A 19,881-nucleotide genomic window follows, 5' to 3' on the forward strand; every position below is an offset into this window, starting at 1 on the left:
CTCTGTATATTTGATATAATACACCTATTGCTTCTTATTCAGTAAGCATGCATTCGATACTGCCATAATGAGAAGTCATATCATGGCAGGGTGGCTAGTTAACAATACACGTACACTTTCCTTATTCACAGAAAGCAATTCATTGCTGCTGGCTCTGATATGAAAAACAAGTCACTTTTCTTTCCTCTAAGTCATCGAGGGCGAAGACTCTTATCTCTGCCATAAAACGTTACTCACATCTTTTGTTGGGGATTTGACTGTCTTCATTGCATGATGTTGGCATATAAAATGGCATCTCAGGTAATTTCCTTTAAATAAAAATGTATAAAATACGAACGAAACACATTTTAATAAAATTTGTAAAAGATAATGTGCGTCGCGGGACATTTTCCCTGGCAATCAAAGTTCTATAGAATCTCCTGTGAAGGCTTGTTCCTGGTCCATTTGAAATAACGAAACAAAGTTCCTTGTTTTCAGGGAAATCTGACAATTCTCTATCTTCCCATAGAGCTAACACTGTCCTCGGAGGTCACAGGAATTCTCAAATGGATTGATTTGCATATTGATTTGCCCTCTATTTAAAAAGTCTGTAATGTGACCCCTCATATTTAGGCCTAACAAAACAAATTGTGTGGTTCCGATTACGCTCAAGTTTAGAATTGGTGGGGTAGGTAGATTTTTTATTTTATTTTATTTTTATCTTTTTTTTCATATGTGAGTGTCTACTTCAGGTAGTTATGTTTTCCATGTGGTCTCTGTGTTGTTGGTTTTTCTTATCAGATGTACAGCCATTGCAGATTAGAAGAACTGTTTAATATTGTCTTTTTAAATTGATGTCATCCACTATTTCTCGTGAGACTTCAGGATTTTCGCGATTTGATTATTGTATTTTCGCGATTTTATTATTTTATTCTTGAACACGTCAAAAAGAAGTTTAGGGTCAGCGTGAAAAACTAGGCGAGGTTGGGTAACGGGAACCAAACATTTTTTTTATTAGGCCTTACCTCGATTTTAACATAAGACAATGAGGTTGAGATTTTTTGAACAAAGTAACAGAAAGAAAAATTTGAAGAGTGTATTTCAGAGAAGCATTCTACGTTTCAAAGTACAACGTTGTATATCTGAGTCGGGAATATATCTCACGGTGTATGTAGCAAAGCAGATTGCGCTATGGGGATCAATTCCCCTGATAATTAGAGTTTAAATCCCTCCAATCGTTGCCAGGTGTTCATCGATTTTATTTGTTTTCAGGGAATTCGTCATTATCTTTTATATTTCACAGAGTTAATACAATATGCAGTGGTCATATTGGATTCTAAAATGGCTTGATTTGGTTAGTGGGTTTAATATAATTATGGTCTTTATCCTAAAATGGTGTACGTCGACCCCCCACCCCTACTTTTTCCCCTTGATTTTGAGATTTGGTGTGTTTTCTTGAAAAATGTAAGGTTTAAGGGACGAGATCAATAGCTCATCAATGTAGGATAAAGATTTCATAGTGTAGACTTAGACATTAGAGCCCCTCAGACCTTCTAACTAATTTGGCCAAAAAATTAAAATGGTTACAAAGAGCAAATCCTTTTCAAATCTGTTTAGTAGTATGTAGTGCTTTGAAAACAAATCCAGTATGTAGTAGTATGTAGTGCTATGAATACAAAGCCAGTATGTAGTAGTATGTAATGTATGAATACAAAGCCAGTATGTAGTAGTGTGTAGTGCTATGAATACAAAGCCAGTATGTATTAGTATGTAGTGCTATGAATACAAAGCCAGTATGTAGTAGTATGTAGTGCTATGAATACAAAGCCAGTATGTAGTAGTATGTAATGTATGAATACAAAGCCAGTATGTAGTAGTGTGTAGTGCTATGAATACAAAGCCAGTATGTATTAGTATGTAGTGCTATGAATACAAAGCCAGTATGTAGTAGTATGTAGTGCTATGAATACAAAGCCAGTATGTAGTAGTATGTAGTGCTATGAATACAAAGCCAGTATGTAGTAGTGTGTAGTGCTATGAATACAAAGCCAGTATGTATTAGTATGTAGTGCTATGAATACAAAGCCAGTATGTAGTAGTGTGTAGTGCTATGAATACAAAGCCAGTATGAATACAAAGACAGTATGTAGTAGTATATAGTACTATGAATACAAAGACAGTATGTAGTAGTATGTAGTGCTATGAATACAAAACCAGTATGTAGTAGTATGTAGTGCTATGAATACAAAGCCAGTATGTAGTAGTATGTAGTGCTATGAATACAAAACCAGTATGTAGTAGTATGTAGTGCTATGAATACAAAGCCAGTATGTAGTAGTATGTAGTGCTATGAACACAAAGCCAGTATGTAGTAGTATGTAGTCCTATGAACACAAAGCCAGTATGTAGTAGTATGTAGTGCTATGAATACAAAGCCAGTATGTAGTAGTATGTAGTGCTATGAATACAAAGCCAGTATGTAGTAGTGTGTAGTGCTATGAATACAAAGCCAGTATGAATACAAAGACAGTATGTAGTAGTATATAGTACTATGAATACAAAGCCAGTATGTAGTAGTATATAGTGCTATGAATACAAAGCCAGTATGTAGTAATATGTAGTGCTATGAATACAAAGCCAGGATGTAGTAGTATGTAGTGCTATGAATACAAAACCAGTATGTAGTAGTATGCAGTGCTATGAATACAAAGCCAGTATGTAGTAGTATGTAGTGCTATGAATACAAAGCCAGTATGTAGTAGTATATAGTGCTATGAATACAAAGCCAGTATGTAATAGTATGTAGTCCTATGAACACAAAGCCAGTATGTAGTAGTATGTAGTGCTATGAATACAAAGCCAGTATGTAGTAGTATGTAGTGCTATGAATACAAAGCCAGTATGTATGTAGTGCCATGAATACAAAGCCAGTATGTAGTAGTATGCAGTGCTATGAATACAAAGCCAGTATGTAGTAGTATGTAGTGCTATGAATACAAAGCCAGTATGTAGCAGTTGAAAAAAAAATAGTTCTTTTGTTGACACTTTAACGCCATGCATTTACTATGGCGAAAATCCTTCCATTTCTCAATTTGATGACATTAAGACGTATTTGTATTTGAGGTTTGCAAAACAGATTCCATTGAAGGGGAATTGATTCAGGTAGGATGAGAACTAAAAAGGCTCCCCGTCCCGTAAACGATATTAGTTTTTTTATCCTACGTTGAACTGTTGAGTCTGCCTCTAAGATATCTGTTTCAGGGGCATACTATATAGCCACATCAACCAAGAAACTTTAATAACATTACAATTATACTGAGTTGAGTAACACTGTAGGCTATACATATGTTGTTCAAAGATTCTGCTTTTCCATGTGTGTAAAATATATCTTGGTAATCAGCTCTTGTCATTGCCAGGAGTCTTTTGTCAATGCCAGGAGTCATGTTGAGCCTGAATGTTACCATCTGTATACCTTTATGGTTTTAAAAGGAAGTCGAATTACCGATACACGTACATTGCCACTTAATATTCCTTTCCAAATTTGCCATGGTGGCGCTCTTCTTCCTGTCTGTGTGTACTGGGGGTATACACGGTATAGGTTACTTGGTTACTCATAGAGCACTGCTGCTGTTCTTAATGTCTGAACAATACGAAAAACATCCCTGATTTACACTTCTACATAATGCAAGGAACAACACTCTTAAGAAAGGATACTATGAGGTGATGATACCCCCAATTTGAGCGAGGGCGCTGTATTCTCAATTTCCTGTTTGCAGTCTGCAATGGCCTATTATCATACTTTCATGTCCTACATATTCCCAACTAGATTTAACATATGGTACCGTTGCCGTAAAACAGTCTGTAGTATTACGACAGTGATGTCCTCTAGAATCTGCCTCCAAATATGTTATTCACGTACGACAATGATTGTCGGAATTTTGCTTCAATAGTGGTTTAATATCAGGAATTGATATGTGACGTATTTTATTTCCAGAAATGATGGTTATTGCAAAGAATCTTACCAAAGACTGCTGAGTGCAATCATTCCAATTCTGTATACTCTACTTTGCATACAGATTGCTTTCTCGCCGTGATACATCACCTGTCATTGACCCCTTTTGACAATCAAGTTTATATCCTCAAGGTCTTTCCTGATGTTGACGTTGCTAACATAGTGATGAGACTTTCAACGTCTAAAACTTTATTTTACAGACATACTTTATTAATAGAAAGAAACCTGAAAAGCCTCGGAACCCATCCATAGATTTGAAATGAATTTGAAAAAAAATATGAGTGACACGTGTAGAGTCCAACCAATGTCCGTCTGTGTCTGTGTCTGTGTCTGTGTCTGTGTCTGTGTCTGTGTCTGTGTCTGTGTCTGTGTCTGTGTCTGTGTCTATGTCTGTCTGTCTGTCTGTCTGTCTGTCTGTCTGTCTGTCTGTCTGTCTCTCTCTGTCTCTCTGTCTCTCTGTCTGTCTGTCTGTCTGTCTGTCTGTCTGTCTGTCTCTGTCTGTCTGTCTGTCTCTCTCTCTCTCTCTCTCTCTCTCTCTCTCTCTCTCTCTCTCTCTCTCTCTCTCTCTCTCTCTCTCTCTCTCTGCACAGTACATTATACACGAGTATGTAGATGTGTAACTTGTACAGTAATGGACTTAACCTTGACATGTGTTAAAAAGAGATTACTATACACTATCAATTTGAAACTAAATTGCCTGCTACGGGGTTATTGAATTACATCCTCCCAATACATTAATTCTGACAGTATATGTATGACGTGTTATTTGTTCACTTAATAGCTTAACAAGCAATATAACTTTGTAATCGTGTGGTACTTGACCCACGATCCAAGACCTTGTCTAAGATTTCACTCTGTATAAAATTTACCTTGATTGTCACAGAATGGTAACGCTGAGGTGTACTTAACGAAGAATATTTTACGAATTACGTGACTTTCATAATAATACATAGTATGTGTTGGATGTATATATATATATATATATATATATATATATATATATATATATATATATATATATATATATATATATATATATATATATATATACATACATATATATATATACATATATATATGTGTATATATATATGTTGTCTGATGATCGCACAATGCGTGAAACTCCGAGTTACAACCAAGAAAGAGTTCCAGTACTACCAAAACTATATATATATATATATATATATATATATATATATATATATATATATATATATATATATATATATATATATATATATATATATATATATATATATATATTAGATTCTGGTTGTTTATGTTACTGTTTTCTGTTCATACCATTCGTGAGTGTATACGTATGTTGTTGTTTTGGCCACATAGAGTCTCGTAATAGGTGGTGTTTCATTGGTTTTCATTGTACAGATTTTTGTATAATATATATATAATTCTGACGTGTTCCTAACCGGAGACACATTACATGTATATATACCAGAATACAAAACCGCCTAACAGAAATGAAGGTTAATAGTAAGTGTGAAATGGCGGCAATCATACTACACACATTCAATCAATTCATAATGATAGCGAATTGAACAAAAAAACTGTACACACGCAATAAAACCTACCACAAAGTACGAGAGTGAGTATGGATAAAAAATTACTAGATACTCTCATCACTGAATATTGTATGTAAACAGAAAACATGACGTGATTTCCTTCGAATGAGGAAGTCTTGACTTCCTTGCTAATTCCTTTGATCAAGTCTCTCTCTCTCTCTCTCTCTCTCTCTCTCTCTCTCTCTCTCTCTCTCTCTCTCTCTCTCTCTCTCTCTCTCTCTCTCTCTCTCTCTCTCTCTCTCTCTCTCTCAGTTTATATTGTGTTTGAAACCGTTTGGAATCCCAACCGTTACCGATGTATATGAGACATTAATTCACACAAGTTCAACACCTGAGACCATTTTTATTCGAGTATGAAAAGATGTAAAGAAGTTAACAAACTATAAAACTGAGATATTAAAGATACGCATTGTTCCCATGTTTCAAACATATTTACGTGATACAGAGAGGGCGCCCTAATGTCTCGACTCGATTTTCGGCGGAGTCTTGTTTTGTCCGTGTTAGTCTAGTCGTCTTTACTGTATTTTACGATTGTACTGTATTTTACTGTCTTGCACTTTGAGTAATATGTTTAAAATATTAGTATAAATTTAAAAAAAAGTATGGGTACAGAGTTGTAAAAACTACAATATCTAGACGATCCTGATAAAAGTCAGAATGTAGTAGGATAGGGCATGTAGGACAGTCAGAACAGTCTAGTGTTGCTCAAAGTCGATTCTTTCGTTTTCTTCTTCTTAGTCTACTGTCTTTGAGGGCGCTTCGGTGAGATCAAACTACGCATGCGTCATACCGCCATTTTGGAATATCTGTCGACAACATGGTGAGTCTGCAAGAAATTATATGATATATATTTACCGAAAGTTTTGTGATTCTATCATATTTTAACCTTTTTCTTGACAGCAAAACTGAAATAATTGTGGTACTTTTGATATCAGTTCATTGTGTTGTCTGTGATAGGACATTTTCACATTGCCAGTGCCACCGTAACCGTAACATCACCCCATTCACTTAGTGGTTGTGTGTACAATGGATACAGAGACCCATACCCATGTGTCGATCTATGCATTGACACCAACGTATTTTAAAGTGAACGGTTCCGTTTTATCAACATAGATTTTGTGTGATGTTAGTATTGTCAGTGTAATGGCAAGTAGTTCTTTAACATCAACAACAGCGACGTAGCGTAGATATGTTATTTGTTAACAGTTACTGCTAGTCAACAAATCGTCCACTGTTCAGATAACAGTGTCATGTTTGACAGTCCCATAAAGATATTAATATTGCTTGCAGACAAGGCCGAGGGATATTATATAGAACTCAAGCCAAGTTGTTGTCCTTGAACAAAATATGATTACAAACATGTACCCTGGCCGTCCTGCGTTATGACAATCCATCACTGGTAATGACTATTAAATGTGGTGCCGGATATACAAAATGTATGGGTCAAGACTTTCCAAATCGCCATTATTTTTTACTGATTTTTCATAAATTATGCTTGATGATGTACAGTGATACTACTACCCAATAGTTTACTTCATTCAGTGGGAAAATTCTCATGACCTACTTGTCTCACAACTCATAGTGACAAAGCTTCCTTAGGTCACTCATATCCTGACTTACTCTGTCAGCAAGCAGGATAAGACATACGTAATTACGTAGTACTAATAGTAGTCTAAACCATACATGTATATGAGCAAAAAGAAGTGACATCAAATACTCTGTGATGGTACATGTATATGTATATTCAGGGAGTAGTATAGATCTGTCATGAGTTGCTACGTATATTAGCAGAACTTACAAATGTACAGTATTCTCCCAAGAATGTTTCACAGGAAAGATCATCGATCAGTAACAAATTATATATAGTTGCTGATATCACTGTTAAATGAAGGGAGGCGATGTCCGGCGACAAAGTTATAGCACTATTTGAAGATAAAATGACTTTCCATTTTCATTTTATAACGAAATTAAAAGTACAAGAGGACTTGGCATCATTTTACCATGTTATGAACCAGTGTAGATATTACCTATGCATTATGCAAATTTTGTGATCATTAACATTTATTTAATTTTTGTTGTTCATTTACATAGTTTCGTAATCAGTATGACAACGATGTTACTGTATGGAGTCCACAAGGACGTATCCATCAAATTGAATATGCCATGGAAGCCGTCAAACAAGGTTCTGCCACTGTAGGATTAAAATCTAAAACACATGCTGTGCTTGTTGCATTAAAGGTAAGACATGTATACTGTTAATTAAATGGGGGCACAAACTGAGTTTAAAATGACAGGAGAACTCAGATAGATTTTACCTACATTTGTACTTACCACCCTTAACAGGGTCAATTTTCAAAACATTTGATTCCTTCAATGATAAAAGCTTCTGTATTTACTACTGAGATGTTGATAAGTTGATAAAAATTTACTTCTAATGTGAGATACAGTGCTGGGTTTACAGTAGTACATTTGTATTTTGATGTGTTTACTATCATCTCAGTAAACAGGTTCATAAAGTTGGAACTTCATGTTTACCATCATGTTTTTACAGTGCATCGATCGTAGTGGTACTGGTGTAATTTTGTTTGAAAACCCAGGTAAAATGGCACTGGGACCCGGGTAGATTTTACCTACTTACTGCTCTTAACAAAGACACTGGTAGGGAACCCTAGTAAAATGACAGGGGAACTCAGATAGATTTTACCTACATTTGTACTTACCACCCTTAACAGGGTCAATTTTCAAAGCATTTGATTCCTTCAATGATAAAAGCTTCTGTATTTACTACTGAGATGTTGATGAGGTGATAAAAATATACTTCTAATGTGATATACAGTGCTGGGTTTACGGTATTACATTTGTATTTTGATGTGTTTACTATCATCTCAGTAAACAGGTTCATAAGGTTGGAACTTCACGTTTACCATCATGATTTTACAGTGCATTGATCATAGTGGTACCGGTGTAACCTTTATTGTTTTCATCATGGTTTACATCATATATAAAGTGTGATTTCGCACTTGTGAATGTTGGTTTTGGGGGAGGGGGTTTGTTCTAAACGAATGATTTTTGCTTATGAACTTGTGCGACATTGTGCAATCATCCCTTATATCAAAATTGTTGCTTAGAAATTACGAGTACTGTATGCTAAATATTCTTGTTGCTTTGCTTCATGCATACAATCACTGGGGTCAGATGTAACTAACATTTTTCACTCATTTCTGTCAACAGAGGGCGCCATCTGAATTATCGTCTTATCAAAAGAAGGTTATAGCCATAGATGAACATGTTGGTATATCCATTGCAGGTCTCACAGCAGATGCTAGACTCCTAAGGTAAGCATAGAAATGAAAACAATAATAAATACACATTTTAAATAACTCCTCCAATGAATGTACAGTTCTTTCCCTTGGCACAGACCTACATTTGTATAAGGCAAAATGACCCTCTGTGACTACACTGTACCTCAACTCCCTTGGGAGCATACAATCTCTGTAAACACATGATAAAGCAACCCATATCCTGCCATGTCCTCAATTATATAGTTGGGTTGACTGGGGCACAATTATGGTTTAAATCTTGCCCGAGGTCTTTAGTCATTCAGCGTGAAATGGCAAAAGTTAAGCTTGAGCCAAGAACTTGCAAATTCCAAGCGAGGCACTCTAACCACTCGACTATCATGACTCTGTGATCTTGTAAATGATAAAGTAAAGAAATGCCAAGGTCAGATCACTAACATCTCTCTAGGAGTGGAGACAAAGTAATCGTGATTTCATATGATTATTTTTCATTGATTGCCATGACAACACAATTATATAATTAATTTTGTATATTTTGCAGTAAATTCATGAGGACTGAATGTTTGAACTCAAGATATGCATTTGACACACCACTCCCTGTTTCAAGATTGGTTACATCAGTTGGCAACAGTATCCTTCCACTGTGTGTGTGTGTGTGTGTGTGTGTGTGTGTGTGTGTGTGTGTGTGTGTGAGAGCCTGTATGTGTGTAAATTATCTATCACAGTATGTGTTAGTGTGTGTGTGCATGCATGTGTTAGTGTATGTGTGTGTGCATGCATGTTTTATTGTATATGTATGTGTACAGTATATGTATGTTTGTGTGTATGTATGTATGTATGTATGTATGTGTATGTATGTATGTATGGATGGATACAGGGGGGGGACGATGCCAGTCACGTGATACGCTATCGCGTCAGCGCAATGAAGCTCATTCAGTATTGATACACTGTCGAGTGCACTTCCTGCCTACCCCTAGCACTGTGTACTGCTGGATACAAATTCGCTGTTGACAACAGATTGACAAGGTACGTACATTGTCACGTTTCATACGTTTTAAATTCGTCTTTCCTTTATTTTTGCCATCGTAATTTATTATGTGTACTGGTACCAAATCAGATCGAAAAGTATTCAGCGACGTGACCGTGTATACCGTACCGTACGTGTACATGCCGGCCTGCAGTTCATTGTATTTGTAGTTCGGTACGGTAGGTCGCGGTCGCGTTTTTACCAAAATGAAAAAAGCACATGGATATTCCATTTTCTAGAATCAACTTCAAGGCAGCATTTGTTGGATACCTACATGTCCATTGATAATTAATGACTGTGATAGTTGTGACATTCAACGTCCAGCAAGCGACGTCTACGTCTAGTACGCTAGTGTGCAAGCTCGAGGTCAGGTGCCGGTGATCAGTGCACTACGCCTGGCATAACGTACCGCACCCGGTCTAACGCCCATAACTTTACGTTCTTTCTGCGTTCTCTGTCTTGCCGTACTTACTGAAAAATGAAGTTTCACTCGTGTCGACAAGTAAACTATGTAGTTGTTTAACATTTTTACATGTGTATTGTTTCAGATACGTGCTGTTCCCAGTGAAATGAAACTGGTTGTGCCTTCGACGCATTTCTTGCAGAGAGTGTGAAGAGTACTCCCGTAAGAAATTTTATATGTGATCGCTGCATAATGTATCCAGGGTGGCCCTAGTTATACGACAATGACACGAAAAAATGAATTATATAAAATAAAATAAAAATGTGAGATTTACGGTGTGTTTTTTTGTATTTATAACAGCATTTCTGGCAAAGTGGTTTGTTCGAAAGTGTATGGTACTATTACTAGTACAACGTTACATTAGGGGTAGACCATTCGATATCCTGGGGGGGGGGGGGCTTGGAAGATTGGTGGAGAGTCATTATTTTTTTTCCCCACCTGCTTGCCTGAGAATTTTTTTTTTCTCCTTCGCCTATGCTGGCAACTTTTTTTTTTCTTTGCTTCTTTGAGATATCCGGATTTTTTTACGTCAACGTAATGAATGGGGGGGGGGGGGTTCTAGGGCCCTGGAGGATTTTTACTTCTAAAGGCAATGTTTAGGCCATTCACAGACACTTTCAGACAATAATTAAGTTCTTTTATAAACTATCCAATAGTGATAGTAATAGTATGAAGATTACTGTTACAAAACAGTCAAGTTCACTTTTGCCCCAAAGTGCAAGATAAGTGAAGCACTGATTGTGAAACAGCCAAAAAATTACATATAACTAGTGTGGTAGCTAGGTAATACATGTATTATATGTATAATTGTATGTATAGTTATGTTTGAACCCTTACATGAAGTAATATTTAAACCATTCATGAAAGAAACAGAGACAAGAACAAATATATATATGTACCACAGGCTAACGAAACTGACTGGTCCCTGACGTGTTTGAAACTGTTTGTCATGATTTGACAAGTGTCCTGGTTGGAGAGGTACGAGCAGGTTGAACAGTATACTCAAACCTGTGCATCATTTCCCTATCAAGATATTTTTTTTTCTAGAAGCAGTGGTCCATCTTTTTTTTCCATCACCCACTCATATCCGGATTTTTTTTCCACTTGGCATCTTTTTTTCCCCCGAAATCTTCCAAGCCCCCCCCCCCCAGGATATCAAATGGTCCACCCCTTATAGGAATATGACGAGGCGTGCGTCGCCATCTTGAAATTAAGACAGTTTCGACTAGTCTTTGACGCTGCCGTATAGTCATTATTCGTGGAGCATTTAGTGGTGGCAAGATATAACGTAAATATCATGAATCAAAATGTATAAATGTTGATTTTTTTCATTGAATACATGGTGTTCTTCTGAGAAAAAAACATCGGAAAATAGCGTTCGTCGAAAGCTCTGACTAAGTAGTTTGACCTGTCTCCTTCATTCGAACATAAATAATTTCACAACTGGACGTTTATGATATTATTTAAGCAGTTTGGGATGATGCTTTATAGCTTTACAACAAATGTGGAATTTATCTTGAGAAATTATTTACATATACACTCAAAATTCATTGAAAAACGGGAAATACTCGCTTGTACTAAGTTGTAGTGCAGCGGGGTCACGCTCTATTGTTCTAGGGGTCAAACCATATCACGTGGTAGGTATCGTGCCCCCCCTGGATGGATATATGTATGTATGTATGTATGTATGTATGTATGCATGTATGTATGTATGTATGTATGTATGTATGTACCTGTATGTGTGTGTGTGGGAGGGAGTGATAGTGCGACATACATGTACAAGGTATGTGTGTGTGTGGGAGGGAGTGATAGTGCGACATACATGTACAAGGTATGTGTGTTTGTGTGGAGGAGGAATAGATTCATACATGCAAGGCATGCTCGTGTGCAAGGATGACATGCATGTAGTGATGTACAGTATACAAAGTATGTTTGTTTGACGGATGACTGACATTACTGACTTTTGTATGTTGAGAGTGATACAGCGATAGTTGCGAGACATTTGAGTGAAGGTGAAAGAAACAAAACTGTGGAGCTTCAAGATGGCAATGCATTTATGTAATCATGTATGTGTGATATCAAGACCAATATCTCACTCTTTAGCAAATAGGTCCACAGATATGTAACACTACAAATATTATTTCTGTATGCAAAAAATACAAAATCAGAGTGATTTCCTTGACCGCTGACTTCAGAGTCTCAAATCAACACACAGCGATATGGCAGAAGACCTTTTGGTGTTGGCATCCTAGTAGCAGGTTATGATGTAAGTCTGAGATACATTTAAAATGTTCTGTACTTTTATTTATTGAAGTCTGAAGTACTAAGGGATGATGGCACAATGTTGCACAAGCTCAATAAACTAAAATCTTTTGTTTCGTCCCCCCCCCCCCACCGTACCCGACCCGTCCTTTATTGTTGGATGGTTTATTCCATCACGTCATCTTGAAGAGTAGACATGTCCCATGTCCAACAAGGAGACACAACATGAATAGGCATGTTCCATGTCCAACGAGCAGACACAACATATCTAAGTCTGTTTGATTTAGGTTCACAAGTGCTGTTGCGTGATCAGAGTAGTGATATCAAGAAAATGACAACATAAACTGCCAGTTCCTTAAAACCCAATCATAGCGGGGACTATGTCATTCTCAATGACTTGTGATAAATATGTATTAAGTTCACTCCTTCCATTTGCGATTTAGAAACAAACGTGTTTCAAACAAATCACTTGAATGTCCTTCACTGTGTATGCTAGATCTGACAGATCCTAATGTAGTCATAAAATAGCTGGAGGTGTTGAACAATGTACAAGTAGAGAGTGTGAAAAGGTTAGCCTTGGTATAAAAATTCAGGTGTGATACATGTAGATAGTACTTGTCAGTTAGGATCGATCGCACAGTGTCACACAAGCTCAATAAACAAACTTCATTCATTTATGGGGAGTGGGGTGAACTTCACTTTTGCACTTCTAACCAAATTTCGAAAAGCTTCATACCGTCAATATTACAAGGTTATGCCTTTACAACTGAGATGTTGATAAGTTGATTAAAATTGACTGCTAATGGGATACACAGGGTTGGGTTTCTGGTAGTATTTTAATGTGTGTACTACATGTATATTTGTACATTGTATCGATCATATTGATGTGACTGCTATACCGTTTTTGCCATAGATGACTCCACATATAAACATGTCGATGTTGCACTTGTGAACATTTTTGTGTGTGTGTGAGTGTGTGTGTGTGTGTGTGTGTGGGGGGGGGGGGGGGGGTTGTGAGTGTGTGTGTGTGGGGGGGGTTGTGAGTGTGTGTGTGGGGGGGGGGGGGTTGTGAGTGTGTGTGTGGGAGGGTTGTGAGTGTGTGTGTGTGTGGGGGGGGGGGGTTGTGAGTGTGTGTGTGACATATTGTGCAATTGTCCCTTATCTACATCTAACTGTCCACCACAATGATTATGTCATTGTAGGTTGATAGAATGTCATGTTTTCCTACATTATGTATTAATTTATGGATTTGTATTTATTCTTCAACAGGAAATGGGTCCTCATGTATACCAAACCTGTCCATCAGCAAACTACTTTGACTGTAAAGCTATGGCAATTGGTTCCAGATCTCAATCAGCTAGGACATATCTAGAACGAAACATGGACAAATTCGCTGACAGTAAGTTAAATTGTGCAAGAGTTTATTCAAGTAGTATGTAGTGTAAGATTGTATGATGTGGTGTGTTGTGTCTGTACTGTGGTGCGTTAGATTATGCCACCCTTGGAGCGTTGAGGCACCTGAGTTTGCCCCAAGCCCTAAGTCGCAGTTGTTCTGATCAGTTGTTCAAGAGTTCAAGTAGTATGTACATGTAGTGTACATAAGATATGACGTGTTTTGTTGCTGTATCAGCCACTGCTTCATGTCTGTACTGGGTGTCTTCGATTAAGCAACCCCTTGGAGCCTTGAGGCACCTAAATTTGCCCCACGCTGTGTTCGGTTACTATTTGGCGTCACTCTCAAGAAGCCCTAAGTCACAATTGTTCTGATCACCTGTCACACAAACTATCATTCTTATTTGATGTCTAAGCTACAACCAAGGTAAGTACTGTCTTGACTCTGGCAGTTTTAACTTCTGCATGACAGTCTTTTGAACACTGGGGTTCAAGATAGTACAGGGAGGACAACAAAACAAAAGCAATACAGGATACTTTATACTTTTGTGTGGAAATATTGGTTGTATATTAAATGTCATTTTTTTCCCCTCTTTCATTTGATAAATAGGTTCACTTGAAGAACTAGTAAAACATGGATTACGTGCGTTACGTGATACACTACCACAGGAATCAGAGCTCACAACCAAGGTAAGTACTGTCTTGACCCTGGCAGTTTTAGCACTTGCCTTCTTAGTCTATGAGTTATCCATTGGTTTTGAATCTGATGGTCTCTTTACCCAACATATAGTTCAATGAGGAATCATGAGCCAAAAGTTGTAACTTTTCTGTGTCTATCTCAACATGAAACCTTGTGATCAGGCTCACTGATCTTGATAGTTCGTTTAACAGCTTGGGCAAGCTTCTCTGAAAAGAACTGTAACCACATTCAAGGCAACAGTAGTCTAGAGGTTATCCATTGGGTTTGAATCTGAAGGTCTCTTTACCCAACATATAGCTCAACGAGAAATCGTGAGCCAAAAGTTGTTCATGCAAATGAGTAAACCCTCAACTGAATGATGTAAACAGTGTATAAGTAGTATCCTGATATGACAAATATACCATATTTGGACATTACTGTACCATATTTGGTCATTACTGTACCATATTTGGACATAACTCTACCATATTTGGACATTATGTAACTGCCCCACAAATACAAATTATCGTTGGGCAGAATTGTCTGATCGACTAACAGACATGGTGTAAATGACTCTGTGGGTGGCTTCATTTGAATTTAAAATTTCATCTCAGCTCCTCGTTGAGTTAGATGTAAGGTAAAGAGATCTTAAGATTCAATAATTGGTTCTTGTAATAAGTAGTTCTTGTAATAATACGTTCTTGTACCACATCTTATTACTTACAAGTAACGTTTCACCTGTTCAGGTCGACAGGCTTTGGTCAAACTGTCTCGTTGTTGGCTTTACCGCTAGGTGGTGATTGGCATACCAGTTACATCATTTCTATTAATCACGTCATCACCACTACACCACCTACATGTTTAGTTTAGTTTAGTTCAGTTAGGGATTATATGAGAATGAATGACTTCCATAGTGGTAAAGACAGCTAACAGAGAGTGTGACATAGCCATTGCTGCCTGATGGTGAACAAATAAGTCTTCAGTTTTGTTTTGAAACAATCCAGGCTGGAGGCTTGGTGAATGTCAAGTGGGAAAGAGTTCCATAGTTTGGGGGCGACATATGAGAATGAACGACCTCCATAGGTGACTTGTCTGTAATTTGTAGAACGGAGAGTGTGACTCGGTGTGTATGGTTGGAGAAGATCACAAATGTACTCTGGAGTTAAACCATGGAGAGCTTTATATGTCAATCGTCAAATTTTGTAGTTATCATCCTTTTACTGTTACCATTTAATGATCTCCAGAACCCAAATTTATATAAGGGCAAATAAAAAAAGTTGTTTGGTTCCATTACCCGACCCCACCTAGTTTATCACGCCAACCCTAAACTTTTTTTTACGTATTCGAGAAAAGTAATAATAAAATCGCAAAGAAATAGTGGGTACAGAAAATGACATCAACTTAAAAAGACAATATAAAACTATTCTTCCAATCTGTAATGGCTGTACATCTGATGAGAAGAAATAAACAACACAGAGACCAGATGGAAAACAATGGAAAAGCTGAACTAGATACTCACACATGAAAAGAAATATATAATAAAATAAAATAAAAAATCTACCTACCCCACCTATTTTAAAATTGAATGTAATCGGAACCACACTTTTTTTTTACGCCTAAAAATATCCTTGACTGGCATTCCCCTTTAACTTATGATTTTAAGAATGTGTATTAACTTTTAGAGTTTTTCTTTTATCTTACCTCTAGAACTGCTCCGTAGCCATCGTTGGAAAAGACATTCCTTTTACAATTCATGAGAACGATAATGTAAAACAATTTGTATCCTTTTAAATTTGAATTTTAGTAACATCCATCTGCGTTGACTCCTTTGGAAATTATAAAATTGTTGATTTCCTTGAAAACAAGATGGTGGACCCAAGATTTTCTTTTATTATTTCAAAAACTTTCATGGATAAGCTCTCTTATCATATGGCTAAATTTAGAGAGAATTGAAGAATTTTGATTTTCATGGAAATTTGTGCCTGTGGTACACATGAATTGAAATCGTATTGAAAATGAAACTTGCTATCAAAGTGTTTTTGTATGGGCAGTAAGTAAGTAAAATCTACCTGAGTTCCCCAGTCATTTTACTAGGGTTCCATACCAGTGTGTTTGTTAAGGGTGGTAAGTAGGTAAAATCTACCTGAGTTCCCCAGTCATTTTACCAGGGTTCCATACCAGTGTTTTTGCTAAAGGTGGCAAGTAGGTAAAATCTACCTGAGTTCCCCTGTCATTTTACTTGATTTCCATACCAGTGTTTTTGTTAAGGCCAGTAAGAAGGTAAAATCTACCAGAGTTCCCCTGTCATTTTACTAGAGTTCCATACCAGCGTTTTTCTTAAGGGCAGTAAGTAAGTAAAATCTACCTGAGTTCCCCAGTCATTTTACTAGGGTTCCCTACCAGTGTTTTTGTTAAAGGTGGCAAGTAGGTAAAATCTACCTGACTTCCCCTGTCATTTTACTAGAGTTCCATACCAGTGTTTTTGTTAAGGGTGGTAAGCAGGTACACATAAAATCTACCTGAGTTCCCAGGGTTCCCTACCAGTGTTTTTGTTAAGGGTGGTAAAGAGGTAAAATCTATGTATGTGAGTTGCGCAGTCATTTTACAGGGGTTCCCTACCAGTGTTATGGTATAATGTATGCCAGTTTTACCAGATTCACCTCTTTCTGTCACGAGAGTTTCTAGACCTTAGCAAAACACTGCCACATAGATGTGTTCTGTGTGTATCCTAGATGTATTTTTCCTTAATTTTATGTTCAGTTAAGTGGCATAGACACTGAAAAGAGGAGGGCAGATGCCCCTCCGAAGGCAGCACCGATGGAACAAGAAAGTGATCGAACAGAATCCCAAGCAACAGAGGGTGACCAACCACCACAACAACCTCCACAAGAACAGCAACCTATGGAACATTAATGAAACCATTCTCTCAGCATAGAATGTTACAACCATGTCAACCAGGGAATCACTTTCGCTTACATGTGGTAAAAAAAAAAAAATCAAAAAGTATACAAGTTGTTTAACCCGGTATTCCTTTTGTTATAGAATCACAGCTTTTATTTTTGTTATTGGAAAACAGATGTGAATTCTGCATTGCAACTGACTAAATTGAAGATAGCCCATTTAAAAGCCCACGATTCAGTCCCAGGTTCACTTATTAGCACTGTCTTTTAGTGGAGCCATATAGATTACACAGGATCATTTTTTGTTCAGGGTCAACTTTTTCTATAGCTCCGCCAGACACCTGTAAAAGTAAAACGTTTTCTGTATGTACCACAACTGTTTATAGCATCCATATTAAGTGTAAAAGTAACTGTTTCATTTGCTAATTGACCACATCAGAAAGGCCACATGCTAGGCTTGTAAATAAACCAATTGAAACAGTCACTTTTACACTTGAATGCTGTAAATGAGTGTAACACATAGAGAAAGTGCTTTACTCCAGTGTTACTGGTTGTAATATGAATGCTATAAATGAGTGTAGCACATAGAGAAAGTGCTTTACTTCAGTGTTACTAGTTGTATATGAATGGGGAGACAAAACCAAAGATGGACTCAGTCACACTAGTAGTATCAGAATTGGTGGGCAATAACAAAGAAATCATCTGTGATATCAAATGCATTGTATTGTTACATATGTACCATTACATGAATGTGTACATATATACTGTTGACATTTTAAAACTGTATTGTATGTACGGTTGATTAATGACATCAATGTGTGCATATATTACGGCTAAAATGATGAAGGCTTGGTGTTTCACTCATGTAACATGACATTTAATACACACCCTCAGACAACTTCTAATGCAAAAGAAACAATTACATAGGTGCCGTGCACAGTGGGGATGTAGAAGTAGTCAAGTTGATATGTTGATTATCAGTTGGAAAGTAAACAATTGCAGCCTTTAAAATCATCAATTCCATGTATACTGTTTTCATTAGAAGCTTGTTACCGCACTGTGAAAGAATAGCAATGGTTATCAGTGTTCAATGTGATTGGGCAAAGGATCCTGCTGTGTTTATGGTGTCTCTGTTATTGTTAGTCTAGAGTTGAAATATGTCTAGCTCTGTCAAAAATGTAATGCCCCATAATTGAAACACCAAGTCTACATCATTTCAACTGTATTAGCATAATATGTACTGCAGTGTAATATATATACCAAACATATTACTGTATGCCTCTGTCCAAATGCACACATGAGTGTGCCATGTACACACAATCATGTAAGTGCACATTCATATTATTTTCACAAAAATTGAAGTTTTTGATTAACGTATGGAATACTAATAGAAATCTGTGACAGGAAAGTGCCAGTTTGGGTACTCAAGGTATTTTCACTCCTGTTTGGATGTTTTCTGTTGCTTTTTCACTAGCTAGTCTTGTGAAGCACAGACTCCAAAAACACTACATGGTACATGCACTTGTGCAAATAACTTGAGTAGGCCACACTGCCACCAGTGTGCCCTCTAATGATAGCCAAATTTTATTGTTGCGAGTCAAAATGATAAAAAAATGGCATTTTTTGTGAGTCACCACATAGTAAGAGATAGGAGAACACCAAATTTTGGTGTCTCTCTAGAAATTATGTATGTCAGTGGCACGTCAAATTGGCTTAGAGGGCACACTGACTGCCACTCACATATAGGTGTCTGTCATATTACATATGGTCCACACTTCTAGACATGCGAAGTTGAATTTCAATGTATTTGTTATCAGAACAGTTTTGTTCATAGTCTGTTAAAATATTTCGAAGGCCCCGCTTCTGGTAAACTTTTGTGAAAAGAAAAGAAGGACCTAGCATCTCAATATTTGAACATGTATTGTACCAAGCAAACAGGGAACTAAATCTTTCAATGGTTGTACTTCACCATATTACATCTACGTCTAAGCAGCGATTTTGTGATAAAAGTGATGATGTATATCGGTTGACTTGTAAGTTTATGTCAAGGTAAGAATATTGCAAAAGTCACTACTTGAACACAATATTTGTTTATGTATGTGTTTATTCACTGAAAACAATTTTGTAGATGAAATGGATTATTTCAATTTGTCCTCATGGAAATAAAACAAACCCAAGTCTTAGTTTATTATACCAATATTTTATTGCCTTGAATATTTTTTACTTTGGTGTGACTAAAGTACATATTGACAGGAAATGTAACTGATAAGGTTCTCTGCCTTTCGTGT

At 36.9% G+C, this 19,881-nt stretch overlaps 1 protein-coding gene across 1 annotated transcript in view; it reads left to right on the plus strand.

Annotated features, from left to right (window-relative positions):
* LOC144452586 (proteasome subunit alpha type-1-like) overlaps positions 1–19,765 on the plus strand; it is a 23,532-nt gene extending 3,767 nt beyond the window's left edge. Inside the window, exons 2-10 of the mRNA XM_078143705.1 lie at positions 6,310–6,391; positions 7,663–7,809; positions 8,803–8,906; positions 9,412–9,500; positions 12,556–12,626; positions 13,892–14,021; positions 14,625–14,704; positions 16,401–16,472; positions 17,454–19,765. Coding sequence (XP_077999831.1) covers positions 6,389–6,391; positions 7,663–7,809; positions 8,803–8,906; positions 9,412–9,500; positions 12,556–12,626; positions 13,892–14,021; positions 14,625–14,704; positions 16,401–16,472; positions 17,454–17,606 — 849 coding nt within the window. The 5' untranslated portion in view covers positions 6,310–6,388 and the 3' untranslated portion in view covers positions 17,607–19,765. The remainder of the gene's footprint in view (positions 1–6,309; positions 6,392–7,662; positions 7,810–8,802; positions 8,907–9,411; positions 9,501–12,555; positions 12,627–13,891; positions 14,022–14,624; positions 14,705–16,400; positions 16,473–17,453) is intronic.
* The last annotated feature ends 116 nt before the right edge of the window (positions 19,766–19,881 follow it).

This window comes from Glandiceps talaboti, chromosome 23, assembly GCF_964340395.1.
Source record: "Glandiceps talaboti chromosome 23, keGlaTala1.1, whole genome shotgun sequence".
Taxonomy (NCBI): Eukaryota; Metazoa; Hemichordata; class Enteropneusta; family Spengelidae; genus Glandiceps; species Glandiceps talaboti.